We start from the raw sequence: 23,528 nt of genomic DNA, 5'->3' as shown, positions 1-23,528 counted from the left end.
TGCTCAAGATCACACAGCAAGTTAGACCGGAACTGGACCAGACCCCCCTGCTCAGGGCTGCTTCTACCAACTCCACGGACTCTCCTAAGTAAACACTAAGGCCATGGCGCCTCCAAGTTAAGACTAGACAGGTCCCAGGTGAGTCCTCGCCCTCTAGAAGCCAGCCTTGTTGTGGATTCGAGCCACACCTAAGGTGAGATCGCCAGGCAGGGCTGTGCTGCATGTGGAGTCGGGTCCACTTTCTCCTCACACTGAAATGACAAATCCTGTCTGGGGGGCGGCTAGGTGGCCAGAAGGAAGGAGCGCTGGGCAGAGAGTCAGCAATGCCACCTAGCTCAGCTGTAGCACTGGGCAAACCCTGCCCCCTCCACCTCAGGTTCTGTGAGCATCACAGGTGGGCTGCTGGCTGAGGTATCATCTAGCTTCACGCTTGCACCTGACATCCACCATGTGGGGTGATCCTCAAACCCACTGCAGACACAGAACCTTGCAGGGCCCAAAGACTGGTGAGAGGCTAACCAGGGCAGAGAGAGAGCTTGGGAAGTGTGCTGGGTCCCTGGTCCGTTCTTAGGAGAGAAGCTATGGGGACAAGCTCCAGGCTTCGTAGAGCCAGAGCAGCGGCGGGTCCTGGGGTGGTGCCAGCAGCACTCGCTTCCAAAGCCTGGAAATCCTCTTTGATGTGGGTCCTGGGCAGCCTCCCCCACCCCAGCTGGTCTCATCCAGCCTTTTGACCCGCCCTCTTATCTGCAAGATCTACCTTCACCCCAGACTCCTCCTAAGCCTGTTTCGCTGCTGCACCTTGGGCTCACCTGGAAAGTCTCACAGAATCCTGAGGGGCTTGGGACCTGGGGGCCTTTTCTGGATATAAAGTCAAACTACCTTTGTCAGGGTTGGTGCCTTTGTGGCCACTCAAGGTACACAGCAGGTCCATCACAGCCACGTGTGGATGTGCACTGCTCAGGACTCGCCCGGACCCCAGCCCAGGTCCCTCCAAAGTCGGGGTCTCAATTGTCTAAATTGTCAGGTCTTCAGCACCCAGAGCCACTATCTATACCTGTACCACCTCCTCCACCAGCTCAGTGAGTTTGGATCCCAGTACAGGGCTGCTTCTGCCTGTCTCCATGCTCGTCCAATTCTGTGCTCCCCTCTCTGTTCCAACCAGGCCGAAGGCATTGGGGGGTGATGCAGAGTGGCAGCCCCGCCTCTGCATCCTGAGGGACGGGTGTGCCCATTCAGCTGAGCCTCCCTCAGCGCTTTTGCAAGAATGAATGGGTCTCAGCGATGAATGACTCGGTGGTTCCCACACTGAGCGCAGGTAGGAGTCATGAATGGAGCCAGTTACAGTGCAGATTCCTAGGCTGTGCTCTTAGCACTTCTATTTAAGGAAGTCCAGGGCAGGGGAGGGGCCAGGGCATTGGTTTTTAAAATAAATCTCTTGGGTGCAAATGGTCCACAGACCATTCTGTAAGAAACATTAAATGAATGAATGAATGAATGAATGAACAAATGCAGGCACCCTCAGCTCCTTCTCATCCACATCCCCTCTCCAGGTCTCCACTACTCTCAGGACATGGTGACTGAGGCCAGTTTAGAGCAGTGGTTTCCAAGCTGGGCTGGCCACTAGAATATCCTGGAGAAACTGTTACAAATACATAATTTGGATTTATCAAGTCTGGGGTGGGGCCCAGGAGTCTCTATGCATGCCACATGATGTGAACGAACATCCAAGTTAGTATCAACACCTTGGAACGTCACTCTCCTAGGGCCATGTGCACTTGACAAGGGTTACTCTAACCATGGAATTTAGGGCCAGACAGCAGGGAAGGAAAGGTGGGGAGATGATGGGAAAGGGTGTAGGGAACACGAGGCCTTCCTTGCTCATTTGAAATGTCACCAAACTCCTCCCTAATGCCACCTTGAGCGATTGGGGGCAGCCGACAAAGACTGAGTTGCAGCCTTGCATGTGCCCCTCCTGGTGGCCCTGCAGAGCCACCTGCACAGATGATTAACTGCCCCTCCCCTTGCCTGGCCAGGCCACCTCTGTCCCCGACTATACCATGCCGTTTGTAGATCGGAGGTTTCCGGTAGATGTTACTTTCTCCAGCTGCCAGACCAGGAAGGGACAGTGGGGAGGAGAGAGAGAGACAAGAGAAAAGGAGACAGCAGTTGGTTAGCTGGTCCCAGAAGGGAAATGGGTAGCAACTTCTACCAGGGCTCTCCCATCTTTCCCCTGGTGGACTTCCTCTTCCAAAGCTGAAATTCCAACCTCATCCCAGCAGGATCCAAGAAGGGTGAGGGGAGAGGAATGGATGGATTCAAACGGGGCTGAGGAAGGGACCTGGGGCTTGAATGGTGGGCATGCAGGCACAAGGCGGGCGCGTGCTCAGCAGAACCCCATGCGGAAGGTGCCCGCTGCCTCCACCCGGCGGCCACGTGGAAGTGCCCAGAACACTGCAGCCACAGCCAGAACTCTCGCCCCCCCCCTCAAAAACAGATAGGATGGGACCTTTCTGGAGCAAGTGAGAAAGGTGTAGATGAAACAGCAGGACGAACGCCTGGGGAAAAGTGAGTGGGGAGTGAAAACCTGAGCTCAGAGTTGGGAGACTGGGGTCTAGGCCCAGCTGTGCTGTAACTCAGGGTGAGACCTTGTCCAGATCACACCCACGAGGTCACCTAGCCCCTGCCTTCCTCTCATCTCCTGTAACTCTACCCTATGCTCCCACCTCCAGCCATGCTGGCCTGCTGCTAGCGCAGTGTTTCAGGACCTCTGGATTTGCTGTTCCTGCCACCTGGGACATTTTCCCCTGGGTTCTCTTATGGCTTCAATATCACCTCCTCCAGGAAGCCCTTCCTGACCACCTCACCTAGCATGGCCTCCCCTAACCCATCACTCTGTCACAGTGCCCTGTTTTATTACGTTTAGCACCTGTCTCCTGAAATTATCCTTTTACTTAGTTGTTTACTCCTTTATTAGCTCTCTCCCCACATTAGAACATAAACACCATGAAGGCAGGATCTGGGGTGGTCTGAGCACAACTGCAACTTGGGGGCCCAGAACAGTGCCTGGCTGTACAGAAGGAACAGCGCAGGCTCAAGGAAGCTCAGTGACTGGCCTGAGATCATGAGCTTATAAACAGCAACATTAGGATTCAATCCCAAGGGTTTGATACAGAAGCCCGTGACCTTCAGCCTGGTTACCGCTGTGACCCATCATGGCCCTCAGACCGTGGAGGCACTTCCCTGGGCTGCTACCTGGCAGTCCCCATTGAGGCTGGCTCTGTCAAGTGGGAGGACTAAGGCCTGTCGGGCTGGAGGTGCGTTAGTGTGGGTGACTGGTTAGGGAGGGACCCCAGCACCCCGCTTCTCTTCGGTGCCGGTGCAGGGCGCCCGGCGACCCCACAGAGCATGCACCCACGCTGGGAATCCTGGGCTGACAGCCTACCTGGGATGTGAAAGTGCTTGGGAGCCTGGTAAGAGGTCGGAGTGGAGGACCTCACATCTAACTGGCTATGGTACGGAGAGCTCCGGCCACTCTCGGGCCCTGGAGCACGCAGGCAGTGGTCCCAGAGAGAACAGAGGCACAGAGAAAACAGGCATTAACGCAGTGGCGGCAGTTAGGGCAGCAGTGAGGTGATGGCAGCAGGGGTGGTGAGGAGGCGGCTGTGCTCATGCACCGTGTTCGCAGAAACAGGCTTGACCCTGCTTCCTTGCTTCATCCCAAAGTCAGACTTTGTGGGACATGAGAATCAACAGCAGTGAGCTTCAGGAAGGCATCTTTGCCCCGCTTAGCTTCCCACCTCTCCCCGCTCCCCAGGCCCCTCCTTTAATTGCTCTGTCTACTTCATCCGTAACCTCAGGGTGGCCCTTCGGCAAGTCCAGGCCACAGCCCTGTTTCTGCTCCTCTGGTTTTACTTTCTGGACAGGGCAGGACAAAGGACAAGGACGGAGACATCTTATTCCAGCCAGGGCGGCTGGGCTGCCTGCCCACCACTCCTCTCCTGGCAGCCCACCACCCACCTTCTTGCTGCTTCTCGGCACCACGTACCCCTCCTCTCCCACTGCCAGCGGCGTCTGCAGGGACTCAGTGAGGCCTGGGTGGCCACAGGAGATATCCCAGAGAAGCCCCCAGCTGTCTCTGCAGCTGACATCAGGCCTCTGTGTTGTTCCCCAGATTCTTCCTGACCCTTTGGAATTTCCCCCTTCCTTACCAGACCGGTAGTAGTGGTGAGGAGACCGGGAGAAGGTGGGGGACATGCCCTGCCGGCCGTAGGTGGGGGAGTCGATGTATCCTGGGCTGGAGGCCCGTCTCTGCCGGAGGTCCAGGTTCTCATAGATGTCCTGGGGGAGGAAGCGCGACCGTGAGCAAGGCCTGCAATGAGCGGGGCCTGTGGCCCAAGGGTCTAGCAGGCAGGTGGGGGAGCGGCAGGGAATCTGGGATTCCAGGGTCTGAAGCACGGTGCTGCCCTTCTGAATACAGAGCCCCTCTCCCCATGTTACATGCACAGCCCGAGGAAGGCTACAGAGGCTTTCCAGGGCCTTCATCCATTGCTCACAGGCCCTTGAATGGAACCCACGAGTCAGGTCCCTGGAATCCTGGCCAAGGATCACAGAAGCATCAGGGAGGCCATCTGTGGGCAGAAAGAGCACCCCAGGTTCTCCCCCAGCCATCCTACCCTTTAAGCCACTGCCACTTTCTCCAGGTCATGCCCCCTGTCTCCGCCTGGGGCTGGGGGAGAACCTTCGGGGGCTGGGTGGGGGCAGAAACTAAAGGTCTGCTTGGTCAGCATAAAGGGATACAATTACACAGAAGGTCTTCCTGAACCAGTTTAATTACCTGGGAGTAGGGAGATAAGGTTCCCAGCGACTTGGAAGCGAAGTTTGCAGGCAGTCATGGAAGGAGTGAAAGGAGAGAGGAGGCGAGAGGGAGGGACAGAGAGTGGTTACGGAGGGAGGAGGCCTGCAGCTTCCCCGCGGCCTCCCGCCCCGGAGAGCAGCCTCACTTAGACTCCCAGGCTTTCGGCAGTGCTGAAGGGCGGGAGGAAACCTTGAGATTATGGCCCTTTTTTTTTTTTTTTTTTTTTTTTTTACAAGTGGGGAAACCATGGCCGAGAGGGGACTGGATGACTCAGGGCCCTTAGAGAAGAAGCAGTAAGGTTGCCACCTGGGCCCAGGCTCCCCCAACCACAAGCCTAGAGCCATTCTATGGCCCTTCCCTGTCCCTCTACGAGTTCACAAGGACAGGGCCCAGGGCAGGGACCCAAATGCAGGGCCAAGCAAGGGTCAGGCTGGTGCCATGGACACGGGAAGCGGGCCAGTGGGGAGGGAAGTGCCAGGCAGCGGGAGACGGAACGTGCCGCCTGCAGAGGGCAGTGGCGCTCAGCTCCAGCGCACCCAGGCCAGGCTGGACGGCCAGCCCCGGGTGAGGGCAGCCTCTGAAGTCCCCACGACAATGCAGAAGTGCAGACTCTTCTGTGAAATCTAACGTTTGAATGTTCACAACTAATTTACATTTTAAAAAGACATTTTGTGAGTGAAACAAAACAAATCTGGGGGCTGGCTGGACCCAGTTTCCTATCTCTGGCTTCAGGAGAATCAGCTTCTACCAAACACTTGGTCCCCTTTTCCTGGTCCACTTCAGAGGCCAGGACCCAAAGAATCTCAGCACTGGGCTCTTAAACCAAGTGGAACCCCAAACCCCTTAGAGAGGAAGGGGACAGTGGTGAAGTGGGGACAAGAATTTGGTCCCTACCAACCAGGCCAGGGCTCCTTCTAAAGCTCCAAATGATCTCAGCTCAAGGGGCCTGGGACGGGCTTGGAAACCTTCTGGGACGGAGACTGCCAGGACCTCTTGGGTAACAGCCACCCTGCCTTCTCTAGGGAACACTTTCTCTTGTCTGGCAATCATTTAAGTATTTCAAAAGCCAGCTGATGGTGAGTTTTCATGAGTGTCTCTTGCTCTCAGCACAGGGGCTTAAGGCCAGGTGCAATATCCAGAGAACCTACTTAACCAGGGATTATAACCCCAAAAGGCCACTGAGCCATGGGCTGTGTATATGGTTTCTCCTCTGTAAGAGAAGCAGCAGCTCAAGTGATAAGTGGTCACAGGTTCTCAGCTTTAATGTGGAGGTTCTCAGGGAGTGGTGGGGACTGGGAGAACTGGGGAGCCCATGTCCTGCCTATACGGGGCACTGTTCCCCATCTCAGGTTGGTGGAAACACTGGTGTAGTGTGGCCAGCTCCGATTTTTCAAGAAGAGCCAGATTTTGGGTGAAATTGCTTGATTTTTAAATGTTGACTGTAAATACCAGTTTTTTTTTTTTTAAAGAGTCTGGGGGCCAACACTGTGGAGGCCAAAGTCTCTGTGACAGAGAGGACTGGGGACCCCGCGGGCCCTCCTCTCCCCCAACAGCCCCAGAGGGCGGGGCGGGACGCCATACCTCTCCATAGCCACATCTCTCCAGCATCTCGTCAGACGTGTATCGGGAATGAGGCTCATAGGAAATGAGGTCGGGGCGTTGTACCTCGTAGATGGACTTAACCTTGGGGAGAGCTGCCAGGTCTTTGTAATTAAGGATCTCATTATCCACTTTAGCCTGAGGAAGAGGGAAGCAGACAGGAAAGAAGCAGAAAGATAAGAAAGGAAACACAAGCCAGGCACAGGAGGAATGAGCTTCTCCAGTTAGAACGGGAGACTCGCAGAATGTTACAGTAAGACTGGTCGCTCATTCCAGCAGGGCTAACACCGACTGAACACATGACGTGTGAGGTCCGGGGCTTCACAGGATCGACCTCCTCTACATGTCAGGACGCCTCTGTGAAGTAAATGTCAGTCTTATTCCTATTTTCCGGATGAGGAAACTGAGGCTCCAAAGACTCTCCAACTTGTGCCACTTAGCCAGTAGGGCTGAGTCCAGTCTGAACTACGCAGCCTGGGTGCTGACTGCCCTCCAACCCCACACAGTGAGGACATCCTCATTCACAGCATCCTTGAAGGTGGCAAAGACAGAATTAACCATGACCGTAAAACACTAGCTAACATTTGGTGACCACTTATTATGAGCCAGACTCCATCTTAAGTGCCTTATGTAGATTAACTCAGTTAATTTATACAACTCACAACTCTAATAGTAGATACTAATTTTATCCTCATTTTTGCATAAAGAAACAGGCACAGAGAAATCAATGAACTCGTCCAAGGTCACACAGCTAACAAGGAGCAGTACCAGAATTCAAACCCAGGCAGTGTAACCTGGGAGCCTGCCATCTCCATTGGCCTCTCCTGGCTTCCTGGGGTGGTGAGTTCAGTGTCTTACAAGTGTCAGACGGCTGCACTCAGACCGCTGCTCTTTATGTGGGACTGACGCGAGCCTCTACCTACTACCTGACTTCGCCTGAGTTCAGCCCTCTAAAACCGCAAGGACCGAGAGACAGCCTCCCCTGCCCGGGACAACACACATCTCCTGGCTCCTGAAGCCACGTCCTTTCCTTGTCTGTATCCTCCAGCCGGTCCCTCTGTTTCCAGTCACCTGGTTCTGTTGTGGTCAATCAGGATCTGTCCTCTGTAACCACTGTGGCTCACAAGGTAGATTAAGAGAGAGGCCACTAGACAGAGAATCCAAGGAGACTATACCCTGTACCGTTCTCCCGGTGCCTCGGAAGCCAGGTTAAGTCTCAGGACCAAGACTCCAAAGAGAGCAACTTTCATATCAAGACCTTATGAGTGCTGACGAAAACACTTCCCAAGGCCCTCCCTCTCCTCCATCCCTGTCCCAGTCCACTGCTGTTTGGGCACCATGCTGTTCATCGTCCACTCGCCCAAGACCCACTGTCCGCTCCTCCTGGCCCCGCTCTGGGCTCTGAGGTCCCACAAACTGTGTCACAGGCTCCCTGGCTTTGCCCAGTGTGGGGCTGAGTGGAGAAAGCAGCTTGTGCGTGTCTCCCTGGCACCCGCCCTGCCCGGCCCCTCTGGCTGCTCTTCCTCGGCTCCAGCTCTCACTCCTCCCTTTAGCTTAGGGTGGTGACAACCTTTCACTGTTGCCGCCCCTGGACGCCGCACTAGGTCTTGTGGTCCCCTGACCCTGCCTGCCCCTCTGCAAACGCTCCCATCACAGTTAAACCTTTGAGGTGTGCCAGCTCACTCCTGCCAGAGCCTGCCCGGGCCTGACACCCACGTCTGTACCAGGCTGGGGGAGTGTGGGTAGAGGGAACCTTATTAGGAGAGTCCACGTACTGCCTTTTGTCCTGGGATGTTAGCTCTTGACCTTGAGAGCTCTTGGCATCTTACTAATTTGTCTCGACTCATCAATATTCATCTCGGCACTTTACTCCAAACCTCAAAAAAACTAAATTTATACTTCTTCCAATAGCCGCCTTGTTTAACAGGGTTATAAATGAGCCTTAGGTCTGGAGGCACAGTGACAGAACGGAGGCATCCTAACATAGCTAGCCAGGAAGGAAGGAAACAAACACGTCAGGCTGATCCCAGTCGAGTCACCCAAAGGTAATTCTAGCAGTCAGCACGGAGTGGGGCAACGTTTGAAAGTTGGAGAGAACCTGTCCCCTGCAGGCTCACGGATCATTCTATTTTAATACCAAACCTCTGTATTTATGAAAGTTAAACCAATACTTGATCTTTCTGCCAGTTACTGAATGTCCCAAAAGTGGTTGGCTGGATTCGTCTCTGAATTTGGAAGCCATGCTTGGAATGGTCTGACTTAAAACATGGCTCACATGACAAGCAGAGTCAGTCCCCAGAGCAGCTGGAGGAGAGACACCATTCAAGGGAGAGCGGGAGAAAACGGAAGGGGAGACACGTGCCTCTGCTGCGACGCCAGGGGTAACTGGTCTCAGTGGATGAGCCCCCAGGTGGAGGGCCCGATGGCAGGCACCCCCAGCTGCTGGCGCTCATCTGCATCTCATGAAGCAACTCCACGAGCTTCCTCCAGAACTCCGGGGTGGACGTCATCAGGGCCTAACTTATTTCACAGAAGTTAATGAGGCTCCCCAGGAGCACCGGGGAGGCCACCCTGGGACAAAAGACGTCCTGTGCAGCTGCGTGTGTCCTGAGCTCACAGATCCTGGTAACGCTCTTCTAGAGACGTGCTCACTTTTGCCAGTAACTTCTCACATTACAGGCCCTGAAACTAAGCTCATTCATCCTGCTGCGGTCTGGCCCCACTCACAGCACCGGGGTGAGACTAGCATCTCTCTTGATCTGGACCGGACTCTTCAATGAGGACAGCTTATGATCAAAGTTGCTAGTCTTTTGCGGGAGCCACACGTTGCAGTGGCCAACGTTGAAGTTGTGGTCGACGGTAACTTACGTCTTTTTTTTTTTTTTTTTTTTCATTTGAACAGAGGACGGAAGGAAAGGAAACAGTCTCATGAATGAGCTTTATCCAGGGATCAAGGAGGATCCTGGATGTGGATTTGGAGTGAGATAATGATCTAGCAGTGGTGGGCAGGGCCCACCCAGGGCTGGCTGGCGTGGGGACAGTATCTAGAGCCTCTTACTAGGAGTGGGTCTCCTGCTTTAGACTGCTCCCCGCATTTCTGGTCTTCATGGCACCTGTGACCTGAGAAAGGCTGAGAGAGTCCGGACTCAGTCCGATTGGGGTTTGCTGACTGCCAGCCCCCGCCCCGCTCACTGCAGTCCTTTCTGGCTCTGCTCCCTATCCTCATTCTGCTTCTCTCTCAGGCGTGAGCTTAGATGTTTCTTCCTCAGGGGACTCTTTCCCCCAACAAGACCGACAGGTCCCTCTGTTCGTCTGTAGCAACGTCAGAGCACCGTGCACTTTTCCTTCCAACTGCCTATCACAGCGGCCTCTGACTGTGCGTGGAATTACGGAGTCAGTGTTATGAGGACAGGCATCCGGTCAGTGCAGCTCACCAGAGCCCAGCACTTAACCCAGAGGAGACATTCAGCATGCATTTGTTTAGTGAATGAATTAATGAATGAATGACCTGTGAGGTCATCTAAATCAACTCCTGTCCCTTTTGCCACATCGCTGCAAATGAGGAGCGTCTCTGTGTTTGAATGCCTCTGGGGATGAGAACTTGGACACACGCATCCCCGGGCTTCTCTCATGATTAATAAGCTCTTCTTTATGTCTGCAAATGCTTGACAGTCGTGTTTCCACATTCATGTGGCATCTTCCCGCTTTTTGCCTCTTCATCACACACCACTATCTCCACATCAACATCCTACCAAGACCCACTCCAAACACCTCTCTGATCCAAATTTTCATCTTGCCCCAGTCTCCATTAGTCATGGAGAAGAGGCATGTGGCACTGGTTTTGGAGCCCCTACTGCAATTTACGAGGCCATGGGCACCGTGAGGGCTGCGTCCACGTCATCCTTGTCCCCCACCACATCCTCGGGACCCAGCACGGAGCCTCGGGCAGGCACACGCTAGATATTGGGTGGACGGAAACCTGACCGCTGTCCTTAGAGACTCTTTAGTTACGAGGCCGGGGGATGAGCAAGGCCTTTGGTGGCTGAGAAGTGATACATACGCAGATGACTCGGTTGGGTGACCCGATGCTAGAGCCAGGGGGTGAGATGGAAGTTTCAGACGTCCGCCTGTGCTGTGGGAGAGACGGGACAGAGGGTGAGAGGCTGCTGCACCTCCAGCTTGGTGGGGAGGGGGAGACAGGCATACAGTTCTTCAGGGAACATTAGCAGTGCTGTTAAAAGCACTCTCTGGCTATTTCTGCACTGTCTATTTTCTGCCTTTTTCATCAGTGTCTGAGTATAAATGAAATCGGAAATGCACAGGACTTTAGGTTATTGATACAATTTTTTTTACATATCTGTAACTGGCCTTTTTAATAGGAAGCAACTCATAAAAGCCTTAAATTTTTCATTTAGGCTTATCCCCATCAGTAACATATTTACTTTACGTGAATAAAATTGGTTAGTTATCATTCCTTAGCAGTTTGTTTATATAAAACCTAAAAAGTAGGTTAAGCTTCATGTAATTGTACAATATACTGGTTCTTTATAGTGTATCCATTGCAAATTGACATCAGCCTAAGTGAGAAAATGAAGAAACCTTTCTCTAAACAATGGCAATGATGGATTAATGGCTCCCTTAACACAACAGCACAATGTTCATCTTGGTGCATCTAAGACAGGAGTGGGCTATCCAGCACTGTTTCCCAGGCTGTGGACAGTGAACCAGTCTGGCTCTGGGGAGAAGAATTTAGGCAGAAATTTTGATAATGCTGAGTCACAGAGTGAGAGAGTAAAACGTAAAATTCTATTTCAATCTTCTTGGTTAGATCAAGGAGGAAGTCTTAATCTAGTCCTAATACATTTCAACAATTGCTAATTCCATCCCCCCTCTTCCCCTCTTCTTTTTTTTTTTTTTAACAAACAGAGAGCAGGCAACATGATCTAGCTAGAATTTGTAAGAGTTATTCTTATGAATTATTTCATTTTCAATGAATTTATTTTAGAATTACCTTCTATTTATAGAAATACTGGTTTTCCATTTGGTGATATAAAGTTTTATTTTAAAATAAGCTTATTTAAGTAAAAAGTAGTGACTTGACTTCAAGAAAAATATGAAGTATGTAAAGACAAGGTGGTACACAGATACAGCAAAAAGCATTGGCGTATAGAAGGAGAACTGAAATTCGAGAAATGGCAACAAAGAGGAGGAAATGGAGGAAGAAAAAGGTCTTAGACCTTAAAAGGGAGAGGCCTTGGAAAAAACAGGGAAAAAAACCCACAGCTCAAAAAAATTATGCAGCAATTGACCAGCTCTTTCATAAATGAAATAGATAAGACAGCAAAGGAGATAACATTTAACCAGCCGGTCAGAAGCTGTTTTTAGTGGAGACTATAGCAGGTAACTTTAGTAGAGCCCCAAGGGGCCGAGTTGATATCCGGGGCCAGAGCACAGAGGCACCTTGGAGCTCATAGAGGGCCCCCCAGTACACACCCCAGGTCTCCCCTCTTCAGCATCAAAGACTCAGGAGATGCTGCCCACTCCTGTAGTCCTTGGATCAAGAATCCGGATCCACAGGACTTCCTGCACAGTAATTCAGAGGGACACAGGACCTCAGCTGCTCCAGCGTGCGCCTGGGCGGCTGGCTGCATTACTGCTGGGCAAATCACCACCCTCTTTAAAGCCTTGGTTTTCTCATAAGCAAAGCAAAGATAAAATTCTTTACCCATCTGCCCTATGGGGTTAAAGAAATCAGATGAGACAGTGGCTTGTGAAGATGCTTTGCAAGCTGTTCATTTCTGTGATAATTTTAACTACTATTATTAATAAATGACCTTAGGCTGGGGAAAACCAGGGCTTATGTGCCTCAGAGGGGTCACCATCTTGGTAAGTATTGGGAAGGGTATAGCCTCATTCCAGAAATACTAAAAACTCACATTCATACGGTGCTTTACAGTTTACAAAGTGCTGTCATATCCAAAAGTCTTAATCCCTTCAAAAGCCCCATGAGGTGGATGTTACCACTGAGGAAATCCAAGGATACAGGCACACATTTGAAAGTGCACACACTAAGGATGACTCTCTGTACAGCACAGTGCCCCCAGCCTGTGTCTAGAAGTAGCTGGCTGGTATCACCACCAGCTTACTTAATTGCTTACCTTTAACTTCTTCTCTGCCCGGGCTGCCTGTTTGCAGATGGGGTGCCAAACCTCAGAACCTAAGGGGCCAGGAAAATAGCAAAGACTCAGACCTTTCACACATACCCAAATTCGATGTCTCTCCCCACCCCCCACCTCCATTTACTCCCCTGGCAGCGCCTGTGCCCTGCACAGCAGCCGGGAGGACCCCCTGGTTTTCCTGGATCTCTGCCGCTACATCGATTCAACCACCCATGCACTCTTCACTCATTCTGCAGGTCCAAATCTCGCCCTTCCTCAAGGTCCACGTCTCATGTCACATCTTCTGGCAAACTTTCTCACCTGCCAGCTGGGAGTGACTTCTCTCTCCTCCGTGATCCATAGTTCTCTGTATCTTTCCCAACACATATGTCCTTAAAACACAGCAGCCTCGGGGTTTATCACCCCAACTAAATTAAGACCTCCTGCTCAGGGAGAGCTGAGCTGTCTTCATTGCTGGATCTCCCACAGCGTCCAGCCCGGACCTGGCTCTCAGCGGAGCCCCACACACGTTTGCAGGGTGATGAGGCGAGTGGACGGTTGGCAGTGAGTGACACATAGCAGGTGGTCAGTGAGTATTTGCTGAATGAACGGATGGCAGTGGAGGTGAAATAAAGTGACAGACTGTGGCGAACTCCTGCTTTCCTTTCTCTTCAAAGACTTAGGACAGTCTACCAGAGCTATCACGTTTAAGGGGAGGAGGTGCCACGATGTACATTCTGCCTGCCTTGACCTGCTAATTCCCAAGAGACTCCAGACTCTTCAAATTTAGTCTCCTGCAAATGCCCACATTTTATTGTGGGTGAGGGTCCAGTTGGCCAGCCCTGAACCCAAGACGCCAGTTTGGAAAGGCATGAGCAACAGGTGGCTGGTCACATGGTGAGAAGAAGCCCCAAATATGACACATTCCCCAAAGAAAGGACAGGTGTCCTGGATTAGATGGAAAAATAGGAACATGTTATCCCTCTGCTGCTATTTCTCTTGTTTCCAACCCTGAAAGGAAAGGAGCCAGCAAATGGCTAGATTCCTGAGCACCCAGATGGCATTTGTTTGTCTGACTTTGTTTTTAGAATATATTTTCCATTATGGTCTGTTGCCTGGAACTCCTCGGGCTGGATACTGGCGAAGGACAGGAGGGCGGTGTAAGGGTAAACAATTGCGCCCGAAAGCATGGTGGAGGGAGGGTGGGCCCAAAGGAAGGAGCCCTGGGTCTCTGCTCTATCGCACTTTCCTCATCTGAATAATGATGAGGTGGGCTTTGGATGGTCTTGGACATTATTATTTTCATCTCACGAATTCTAATTCTAGGGCCAGTTTTGACGGGATCTTTGACTCTTGTTTGCTGACTCTCCTGCGTGTTCCTAATTGGTTCTACGTGAATGTATTTCCTCCTAATGTAAAATGCAGTGGCCCTTAGAGCCCAGTAGAGGGACTCTGGGTCTGCGGCTTGATCCAGTGATCTTAGGGTGTGTCCGCTACCAGGTGGTGGGTGGGGATCCGAGCTTTGGGGAATCATTAGAGAGAGCATTTCCGGGTCCTCTCCAAGTTGCTGCGGAATCCACCAGGAGTTGTTTACTGCAGTGGCTCTGGCAGGAAGCATATGTTACAGGTCACTGCAGGGAATGGGTGAGGTGGACACAGATGTCTAGGAAGGTCGTGAGATTAAGTGCAAAGCATAAGGAAGGTAAAGGGTCAGGCAGAGGTTCTCACGGGGGGGAAATGATGTGTAAAGGGAGGAAGTCTGACCAGCTGGTCTCTCCATGCCACTGACATATCTGTTCCCAAATAAGGCTGAGCCACAGATGGCTTCAGCACTCTGCATATACGAATTCAAGTTTTTATAAGTGAGGGAGGGGAATCAAAAGGGAGAAAGAAAAGAAAACTAATTAGAAATTTTAGAAAACCGGAAGTTTGGGAGTTGGCAATAGATCATTTGAAGAGGGAAGGATTATTTTGGAAGTTAGCAATAAATTTAGATAAGTGAAGGTTAAGAAAAGATGATTAGCTCGTGAGGACCCCTATGAGATGATGGTCTGCATATGCATATTATCAGTCAATAGCTCTCATCCTAACAATCTCATCCTCAAACAGTACCTGATTCAGAAATGAATGAAAGATGGGCTGGATCCCATCTTTGTAGTTGAAAAAAAGGACAGAGAGGGATATGTACCCTCAGATGATGGTAACCAGGACAGAGAGGGGACCCAAAATTAGGCCATAGGCAGGGTCTTCTCCATGGGGAAGAGAAAATGTGATGCAATGGTGAAAAGGGATTTTGGGTATTTTAATGTCTCTCTGTGGGAAGAGAGATTACCTTGTTCATAATGCCTTGTGAAGTTGAACAAGGATCAAGGGCAGAAGTTTCAGGGAAGGAAAACTGAACGTCTGAAGATTGAATGCGTTCGTTCTGAGAGTGAGCTTCCTGTCCCTGGAAGTATTTAAGCACACACACTGGGAAGATAAGTGCTCAGCGGGGATTTTGTCATGGAGAGAGAGATGCATTAGGTGGTCATTACACTAATGGACGCTTCCTATCTCTCCAAGCCCTTAGAGATTCTGTTTCCATCTTAACAGGCTTCTCTGTACGAAAAAAACCAATTTTTTTTTGCCCCTATCCAATAATCTTGACTAGAATGTAAGTTCTACAAGGAGCAGGATTCTCATTGTTTTTATCTATAGATACACCTGCTGGGACTATGGACGCTGAATAAATACTCACTGAGTGAATGAATAAACAAAAGAAACATGATACTCTATTTTAGGCCGGTTGAATTCTCTAAGCTGGACTCAGATCTGGACAACTGGTGTAATAATCTAGTCTCTGACTGACAGCTACAAGTCCAGGTTGAGTGTCTATAAGAATATTCACTAGATCGGAGTTTGATAAATGTGACCTGTGGACCACTTGTTCAGCAACCTGGTAAAATCCAGATTCCTGGGGCCCCTGAAGAGCCCCCGAAGGCCATTTCCTAGTGGTGGGGCCTGGGAATGGTCTGATTTTTAACAAGCTCCCCAGGTCATTTATTTATTTATTTATTTTAAATTTTTTATTGATTTATAATCATTTTACACCCCCAGGTCATTTATGACACTAAACTGGAGAACCACGCGGCTAAACATCAGTTAATGCTCCAAATGTGTTCCCTTGGAATGTCACAGGGTAAAGACACCAATTTTACAAGACAGAACTCTTCAACTTCCTGTAAGAATTCAACATTTTTTGCTTGTTAGACTCCTGATTCCACGAGTCACTCTCATCCTCTGAGACTGTCCCCCACAATTCCAGATTCTGCAGTTAAAACCTCCCGTAAATGTTCTAAAAGTGAAGGATTAGCTATTTCTGTATCAGCTGACTCAGAGCCTGAGATCTAAGTCTCCAAAACTGTCCCTCAGATGGGCATTAACACTGTTTTTAATCCTTAGCAGAATTAGCACACAGTCTTCTCTATCTGACTGGTTTACAGCACACCCAACACCTGTAACATTTTGGATTATTTAAAATTTGGTGAACCCACCCACCTCTCTGCCAGACCTTGAAATTCAATTTGCCAACACTTCTTTTTTTTTTTTTTTGCGTTAGTGGAGATTTAATACCAAAGCTGGAGCTAGTGCCAGTTTTCCAGAAGCCCAGCTAGGGCTACAGACACAGCAGGGAGAGACTGAAACTGGCTCACCAGAAGGTTCTGTTTGGCCAGCACAGTGCTTTTTAAAAGTATTTTTGAATATGAATGCTTTTAGACACTGTAGGTGGCCAGGGACCCTCCCTGCTGTCTGCCTCCTGGCTCTTCTTGCTCATTTAAGCAGGCATTTGAGTTCTCAGCCCCTGATCTCAGTGGGAGTGTTAGGTTTGTTCTCTGGATTTCTCTTGATCATAAAGCGTAAGGTTTCCGAGTTCTGCCTTTATGTCAGCAGCACTACCTTTGTGACATAGACTCGTAGGCCCCTGGAATGGATCCTTTAAAATCACTTTAAAATGTGGTGTATACATCTAATGGAATATTATTCAGCCATAAAAAGGAAGGAAACACTGATGCATGGTACAATGTGGGTGAATCTAGAAAGCATTATGCTAAGTAAAAGAAGCCAGACATTAAAGGTCACATCTATATGAACTACCCAAAATAGGTAAATTTCTAGAGACAGAAAGTACATTGGTGGCGGCCCGGGGCTCGGGGAATGAGGAACAATTGCTTAATGGCTACAGGTTTCCTCTTGGGGTGATGAAAGTGTCTTGGAACTAGACAGAGGTGGTGGTTGCTCAGAATTGTGAATATACTAAAAGCTACTGAATTATTCACTTTAAAATGGTTAATTTTATGTTATGTGAATATTACCTCTATTTAAAAAAATTCCCTGCCCCACTCCCCCATCACTAGGGGGACCGCTTCTGTAGACCACGAGGCACTCTTCTCTTCACTTGTTCCTAATGGTTCCAATCTCAGCAGAAGAGTGAGCCCTTCTGTTGAATCCGACACGGAATAATCATCAACATGTAATAAACGATATCACTATCATAGTAATCTTGGGCACTGGGAAGTCTTTACCATCTATGAGGCAATCTATGGGTTATTTAATGTAATAGTCTGAGGGGGTTCAAATCCTGGTTACATCACTTACTACTGCATCGTCTGGAGCCAAGTCAGTGACCTTTCTGTGCCTTAGTTTTCCCATCTAGAAGATGGGGATGATTACAGTAGCTGCCTTACTTTTGTTGTGTGGATTAATGAGTTAATACATGAGGACAGCGTCCACCAAGAGCAGGCACCATGTAAGTGCCTGTTGTTGCTGTTAAATATCTCCCTTCCTGTATCCAAAGCCCCCTGTCTGCCAGGGTGTAGTGTGGGTGAGGGAAGGGACTAATGGAGAGACCTGAAGAGGGCGGGTGTTATTTCCTCTCCTGCTCCTGGAGCTGGGGCCTGGTGAGCGGGAGCCATGCCGCATGCGGAGGGCTGGCTGGGCAGGTGGAGTCACTGAGCGGAAGCCTGGCTTGGCTGCCAGCACACCCTTCTGGAAGGCTGGGCTTGTGCCCAGGGACGAGGACACCACGGGAGAAGTGGAAAAGACCAGTTTGCCTGGAGCTGACATGATCAAGTGGGCTTGAAGCTTAACAAACAGGTGGAGGGAGAAAAGCGCGTGGCTGCCATGATGCTGGTTGCCATGGAGGACGTGAGGCAGGATGAGGAAGGGGGACTGGCAGTGCCGAGGTGCCCCGTAGTTCCCCTGGTGCTGATAACACTCAGGACAGTAATTCAAATGTCCTGAGTGCTTTGTCTATGTCAGGCCCTAAGTATTCTTATCAGCCTTATTGCTGTTATTACAACTAATATTTAAAGAGTGCCTGTGCCAGGCCTCATGCGACATGGCCTTCATAATAATAGTACGAGACTAAAAGGTATACGCTGAGCCCTATGCTAAGTGTTCTTAACACTGATGACAATAACCAGCATTTTTAGTGCATGGCTCGGGGGAATGGCCGTTTCTACAGGACAGGCTGTGTAACATAAGCTTGGAATGGCAGAGCCAGTGACGCCAGGCTCTACGCTGGGTCCTTCCCGTTCATTTACATATTTAACGCTCACAAGAGCCTGGTGAGGTGGGGCCTACGGTTCTCTCTGTTTCTAGTGGGGAAATTGGGATTTAGGGAACGTAGACGTCTTGCCTGCTTGCCCATCGCCGTCTCCCCGCCCTGGCCGGGCTGTGGGCATGTGACCCTCCTTGGAGGCTCTCTAGGACGTCTCTGCCGAACTTTGCAGGAAATGCTGCCTCGCTGTGCCCACATGCCTAGGAGCCGGCCACGTCCTCCTTGCCCTGACAGGGAGCAGCCAGTCCGGATCAGGAGAGCACCAGGCTCTCAAGAGGCAGCAGGGAGAAGACCCATCTGCCGCCCCTTGGGGGCCCCTCAACCCGGCTGCGCTGCTCCTGGAAGCTTCTAAGTTCTGTGAGCGGATCAGTCCCCTTTCACCTAATGTCGTGTGAGCTGAGTTCCTGCCACTGAAGAAGTCCAGACGAATAAAACATCTCAGTGAGCTAAAATCCGAGTATCTGACAAGTTCTTGACTTGCCCGGCAGGCAATTTTGTTTCCCAGAAAATAGAGGAAGCAACCAGGGCAACTGCTATTCTGGACCTAACTCTAACCAACACGGACACATTGGCTGGTGAAGCAGCTGTGGCATGTAACTGGCGAGAAAACGGCCACATCGTCTTGAGTCTGTGGCGCCCTGAGAGGAGCCAGTTGGAAACAGACTTTATACGTACAAACCTCAAACTACTATGCTGTAATATTTTCCATGTGATTCAAGATGTTTGGTAACCCTAAGAATCTAAAAAAAAAATTGTGCGGCTCATCAAAAATTAAAATGTACTCTATTTAAAACAAAATATGCTTGGTAGACTCAGACGTGAGGAAATATCAATTTAGTACAGTTACAGGCTATGTCTGAAGAGTCTAAAATTATGTAGCAGGATTGAGGAAACATAAGATTTAAAGTTTTTAAGCATAACTCCTACAACCTAAGCTGTCAGTAAGGAGATCCAATTTAAAATAACAATGCTAAGCTACTAAATTATAGCAACCAATATTACGCTAGTGCCTTTTAAAGTGTGGTTTGACGAAATGCTTAGATGATGACTGAGGGCTGGTGCTCATAATCCCTGACAGCGGGTGGCACCTCTCTTGAGCATCTATTAGCTCAGGGCACCTCTTATGAGGTACTTGTCAGAGGAAAATGAGGCCTCAGCTAAGTATTAGTGGCTTCTCCAGCTGAGCCAGAAAGACATACCTCCTGGTACCAGGACCTTAATCAGCTGAACTGAAAAAAAAAAAAAAAAAAAAAAAAAAAAGAGAAAATGTGATCTGAAGTAGACTCGCTTATACAAGAGCAGGGTTTGGGGTAATTATCAAACAAGTTTCAGGGCTCTGTTTTGGATCAGAATTAACATAGAACAAAAGCTTTTCACTATATTTTGGGCCAGGGACACCTCTGAAAATTTGATAAAAGCTACAGACTCTCTCCTTAGAGAAACACACCTACATGCAAAATCTGGTAAGCAGTTCCAGGGAAGTCATTGAATTCAGAAGGTCAACTATGAACCCCAGGTTAAGAATTCTAATAAATGGGGGGGAAATGCCTTTAACAAACCTGGCACGACAGGCTAGCTAACCCTGGCTCTGGCATACGACCTTCCTAAATTTTCTTGTTCTCTAAAATGAGGATATGAATGGCTTTGAGTTCACAGCCTTGTGAGGATAATACGAGATACTGCATTTAAACCTCAGTAAAGTGCTTGGCGCATGGTATGTGCTTAAACAGATACCAGCTCAAGGCATTTATTATCTTTATTATTAGGAACTACAATTTGTTATGGCACTTTCCTTAGCAGCAGGGTTTGTCCTAGGGTTTCATAAATGATTTCCTGCCTGGTGGGTTTTAATTAAATAAACAAATGATAAAAGAGACCTGTTTAAAAATGTACATCAGAACTCCTGTGTTTCCAGTGTTACTCTGTCTCAGATCCTTGGAATAGGGGTGCACTTAGTGTAGACAAAAGAAGAGAAAAAAGTCTATCTTTCCTTTTTCCTGGGTACAGGTACATTTAGAACGAGAGCAAAGTCTATCTTGTGAACCAGTTTTTGGGTTTAGAAGAACTTCCACCGATCTAGCAACTGTAACCTTTGCGATATTTGTGTAAGTTCTGCCCCGAACCTACAGCATTTTGGTTATTATTTTGCTGCACAAAAATCAGTGACCTAATTTCCTGGTGAAGCCCAAATGAAGGGTATGGACAACAAACAGACTAGAAATCTGGCATCTTTACAAAAACAGTTGAAAGACTGAGCGCACAACAGAACTTGAAACACATAAAAGAAAACTTGCTCTTGTCTCCCTTAGGGCCCCAGAAATTCTCCTGCAGACAGATGTCAGACTTCTCCCAATTAAAGCCCATCAGAAAGCCATCACATGGCAATCCAAACACAAACAAACTGACCAAAAGAACCTCCCGAGGCTGGCTGCCAGTAACACAGTGTGTCCTGCAACGGAAATGACAAGAGTGGGTTTATAAGCTTTGCAGGCTTCCTAACACACTCTCCCGTGTGCACGCTGCTTTATGGGGCACTTGGCACGTCACATCCATCCTCACCTCTGACCTGGCGGTGCATGCCGTGCACGGAGTGTGCGGGAATGCCTCTGTTTCTCCACCAAGTAACGCTTTCTCCCCTGTGGGCCTTCGCACCTGCAGTTCTCTCTGCCTCCACCATCTTCCCTCCCCTCTTCGCCCTCCCACCTCCTACTCAATTTCAAGATCTTGGCTTGAAATTTCCCTTCTTCAGCAGAGCCGCTCCTGCCTCCCAGACTAGATGAGGAGCCTCATACTCCCATTATTCCCAGACTTCCCCTTCACAGTGCTTATCACAGCTTGTCCCTGAATGTCTGCATTTCTGTTTGATTAAAGTCTGTCTCCCTCTCCTGATAGTAAACTCCACCATGGAAGCAGGCACCCTGGCCTTGTTCATCTCTGAGCGCCCAGCACATAATGGGGAGCCTGGCACAGAGGATGACTTCAGTTTGACTGGATGAATGAAAGACAGTGTAATTATCCTCACTTTACAGATTAAGGAAGAGACCCCAGAGAAGGAAGTCACTTCTCAAGGTCAGGCCCATTAGCAGAAGTGCTGATGCCTGGACCCAGGAGTCCTCTTGGCTGGTTCTCACCACTCCTGCACTGCCAGCAAGGACAGTTTTCTTGCCATTTCTGGGGAATATCATTTTGAATGCCAGTACCCCTGCCTGGGGAGGGTGTGCAAGGCAATCACAGACCCAGCTCTCAGTGGTAGCAGTACCCCCTGGTGGCTGCCACTCCCAAGACGCCCACAGCCCGAGTCAGCACGAATCTAGCAGCGCACGGCCTGGACCCCCTCATTCCAGCATCACTCAGCATCCCTCAAGGCAGGTCCTTGAGTGCCCTGCAATTACTCCCACTCTCCCAGGAGCCAAGGATGTCGGGATGGGGATAATTAAGGAGGAGGTTGACAGCCCCTTCTTTATCACCAAGAATATCTCCCACCTCCTGGAGGCATTTCTGCTGAAGGTCTGATTGTGCATTCTCATGATCAGAGAGCTGTTCACTTCATCACTTAACTTCCAGCATTCTGTGAAGTTCTGGTCCAAAGCGGGGCTTAGAAGATACTGACACATGAGGCTGTGAGCTCCAGGAGGGCAGGGAACTTGTGGGACTTGCTCAAGGCTATGTCTCCAGGTGTTAGAACGGCACTGGGCACACAGGCAGTGCTTAATAAGTACCTGCTAAATGAATGAACTACAAGCTTCCCGGGTGTCAGGAACTCACTATACCACTACATGACAGGGACTGTCATTAGCCCATTTTACAGGCTCGGCAATTGGGGTTTAGGGAGTTAAGAGACTTACCCAAGGTCAAAAACTCAGTAAACAGGAGAGCTAGGATTCAAAGCACCAAACGGGGAAAGATTAGGATGGGGAATTCAGGCAGGAAGTGAAAGATGTTGATTTCTAGTGATAGGAACATGAGGGCAACTTCAACACTGGGAATTGTCTTCACCAGGGAAGGGGCAGAGGAATACTATGCAACAAACTTTCCAACCAAGTGCAAAGGCCATGTTCTCAGGGTCCCTGAAGACATCACACCGTTTGCTGAGACTCATGTGGGCTTCGCAGCACACAGCACAGTTCCTGCAGCAGGAACCACTCAGGGACCCAGGCACTGAGGGATCAGTGCTCGTGGAAGGCGGAGGTCTCATCTCTGCAGGGACCAGAGTAGTGGGCAAGGCCTGGGCCTCGGGAGGATGGTGAGGAGAGCCCTGGAGTGGGAGTCAAAGGCCACGTCCCACTTTGTCCCTGCGCGTTCTGGTTCTTACGCAAATCTCTTCTTCCCCCGGGCCTCACTTCCCTGCTGTATCCAATGGGGGTGTTACTTCACAGTCTCAAGTGCTCCTGGGGTCCTTTCACCTCTAACACCTGTATTACTGGACACTCACTGAGCAACTGTAGGGTCACAGCATCGTAGAAACGGTCACCTCGCCCAGCCCAACACAGGAGCCCCTGCTCCAGCAACCCTAGTGGACGGTATCAGATTCTCCTGAATAGCCCTAGGCCCGTGGTTCTCAACCCAGGGAGATTCTGCCTCCTAGGGGACATGTGACAATGTCTGAAATATTTTTGGTTGTCATAATGGGAGGGGATGTGTTATCAGAATCTACTGGGTAGAAGCGAGGGATGCTACTAAACACCCTGCAATACGCAGGGCAGTCCCCACACCAAAGAACTGTCTGGCCCCAAGTGTCAACAGTGCTGAGGCTGAGAAACCTGGCTCTAGGCAAAGGTGACTCATTATATCTTGAGGGAACTCCTGGCCATGGGCATTTGAAGCCAGAACAAGCCTGATAGGAAGATAAGCTCCTTGCAACAGCCTCCCTGACCTTCCATCTGCCTTGTGGGGAAATCTGGAAGAAGGCTGATCTCCAAGAAACGCCCTCCTCAAGATGGCTACTCAAACATCTGCAGATGGCTGGTATAGCAATTCAGCCGACAACAGTCGCCTGCAGAGAGTGTGTGCACGAGGGCCAGCGTCAGGAGCAAGGTTCCCGGGGAGGAGGCCAAGGACTCTACTGCAAGCTGAGGGGACCAAACAAAGGGCTGTGGGCAGCGCCCAAGCTGGGCCTCCAATGGTAGGATCCCCAAAGGAAGGCCTGGAGGACAGAGTGTTCCAGGAAGCACGCAAGTGAGGAGCACCTACTCGGAGGCACCAGGACAATGAGCTCACATGGGGGGCCGAACACCGTCCCCGCCACAGGGCCTAGCCTGGCCCGTCCTGCCCACCTCCTACCTCATCTCTCACCCTGGCCTTGCTGGGTCTCCCTCTC

General features: G+C 50.1%; 1 protein-coding gene across 1 annotated transcript in view; it reads right to left on the bottom strand.

Moving 5' to 3' along the window:
* ABLIM3 (actin binding LIM protein family member 3) overlaps positions 1 to 23,528 on the bottom strand; it is a 106,364-nt gene that overhangs the window by 10,754 nt on the left and 72,082 nt on the right. The window contains exons 9-15 of the mRNA XM_064484429.1: positions 12,613 to 12,671; positions 10,515 to 10,586; positions 6,437 to 6,592; positions 4,835 to 4,864; positions 4,209 to 4,338; positions 3,443 to 3,541; positions 2,057 to 2,104 (exon numbers count right to left, since the gene is read on the bottom strand). Of these exons, the coding sequence (XP_064340499.1) occupies positions 2,057 to 2,104; positions 3,443 to 3,541; positions 4,209 to 4,338; positions 4,835 to 4,864; positions 6,437 to 6,592; positions 10,515 to 10,586; positions 12,613 to 12,671 (594 nt within the window). The remainder of the gene's footprint in view (positions 1 to 2,056; positions 2,105 to 3,442; positions 3,542 to 4,208; positions 4,339 to 4,834; positions 4,865 to 6,436; positions 6,593 to 10,514; positions 10,587 to 12,612; positions 12,672 to 23,528) is intronic.

Source organism: Camelus dromedarius, chromosome 3, assembly GCF_036321535.1.
Source record: "Camelus dromedarius isolate mCamDro1 chromosome 3, mCamDro1.pat, whole genome shotgun sequence".
NCBI classification, from domain to species: domain Eukaryota; kingdom Metazoa; phylum Chordata; class Mammalia; order Artiodactyla; family Camelidae; genus Camelus; species Camelus dromedarius.
The sequence above is the reverse complement of the archived record's forward strand: the minus strand, read 5'-3'. Positions and strand labels throughout refer to the sequence as shown.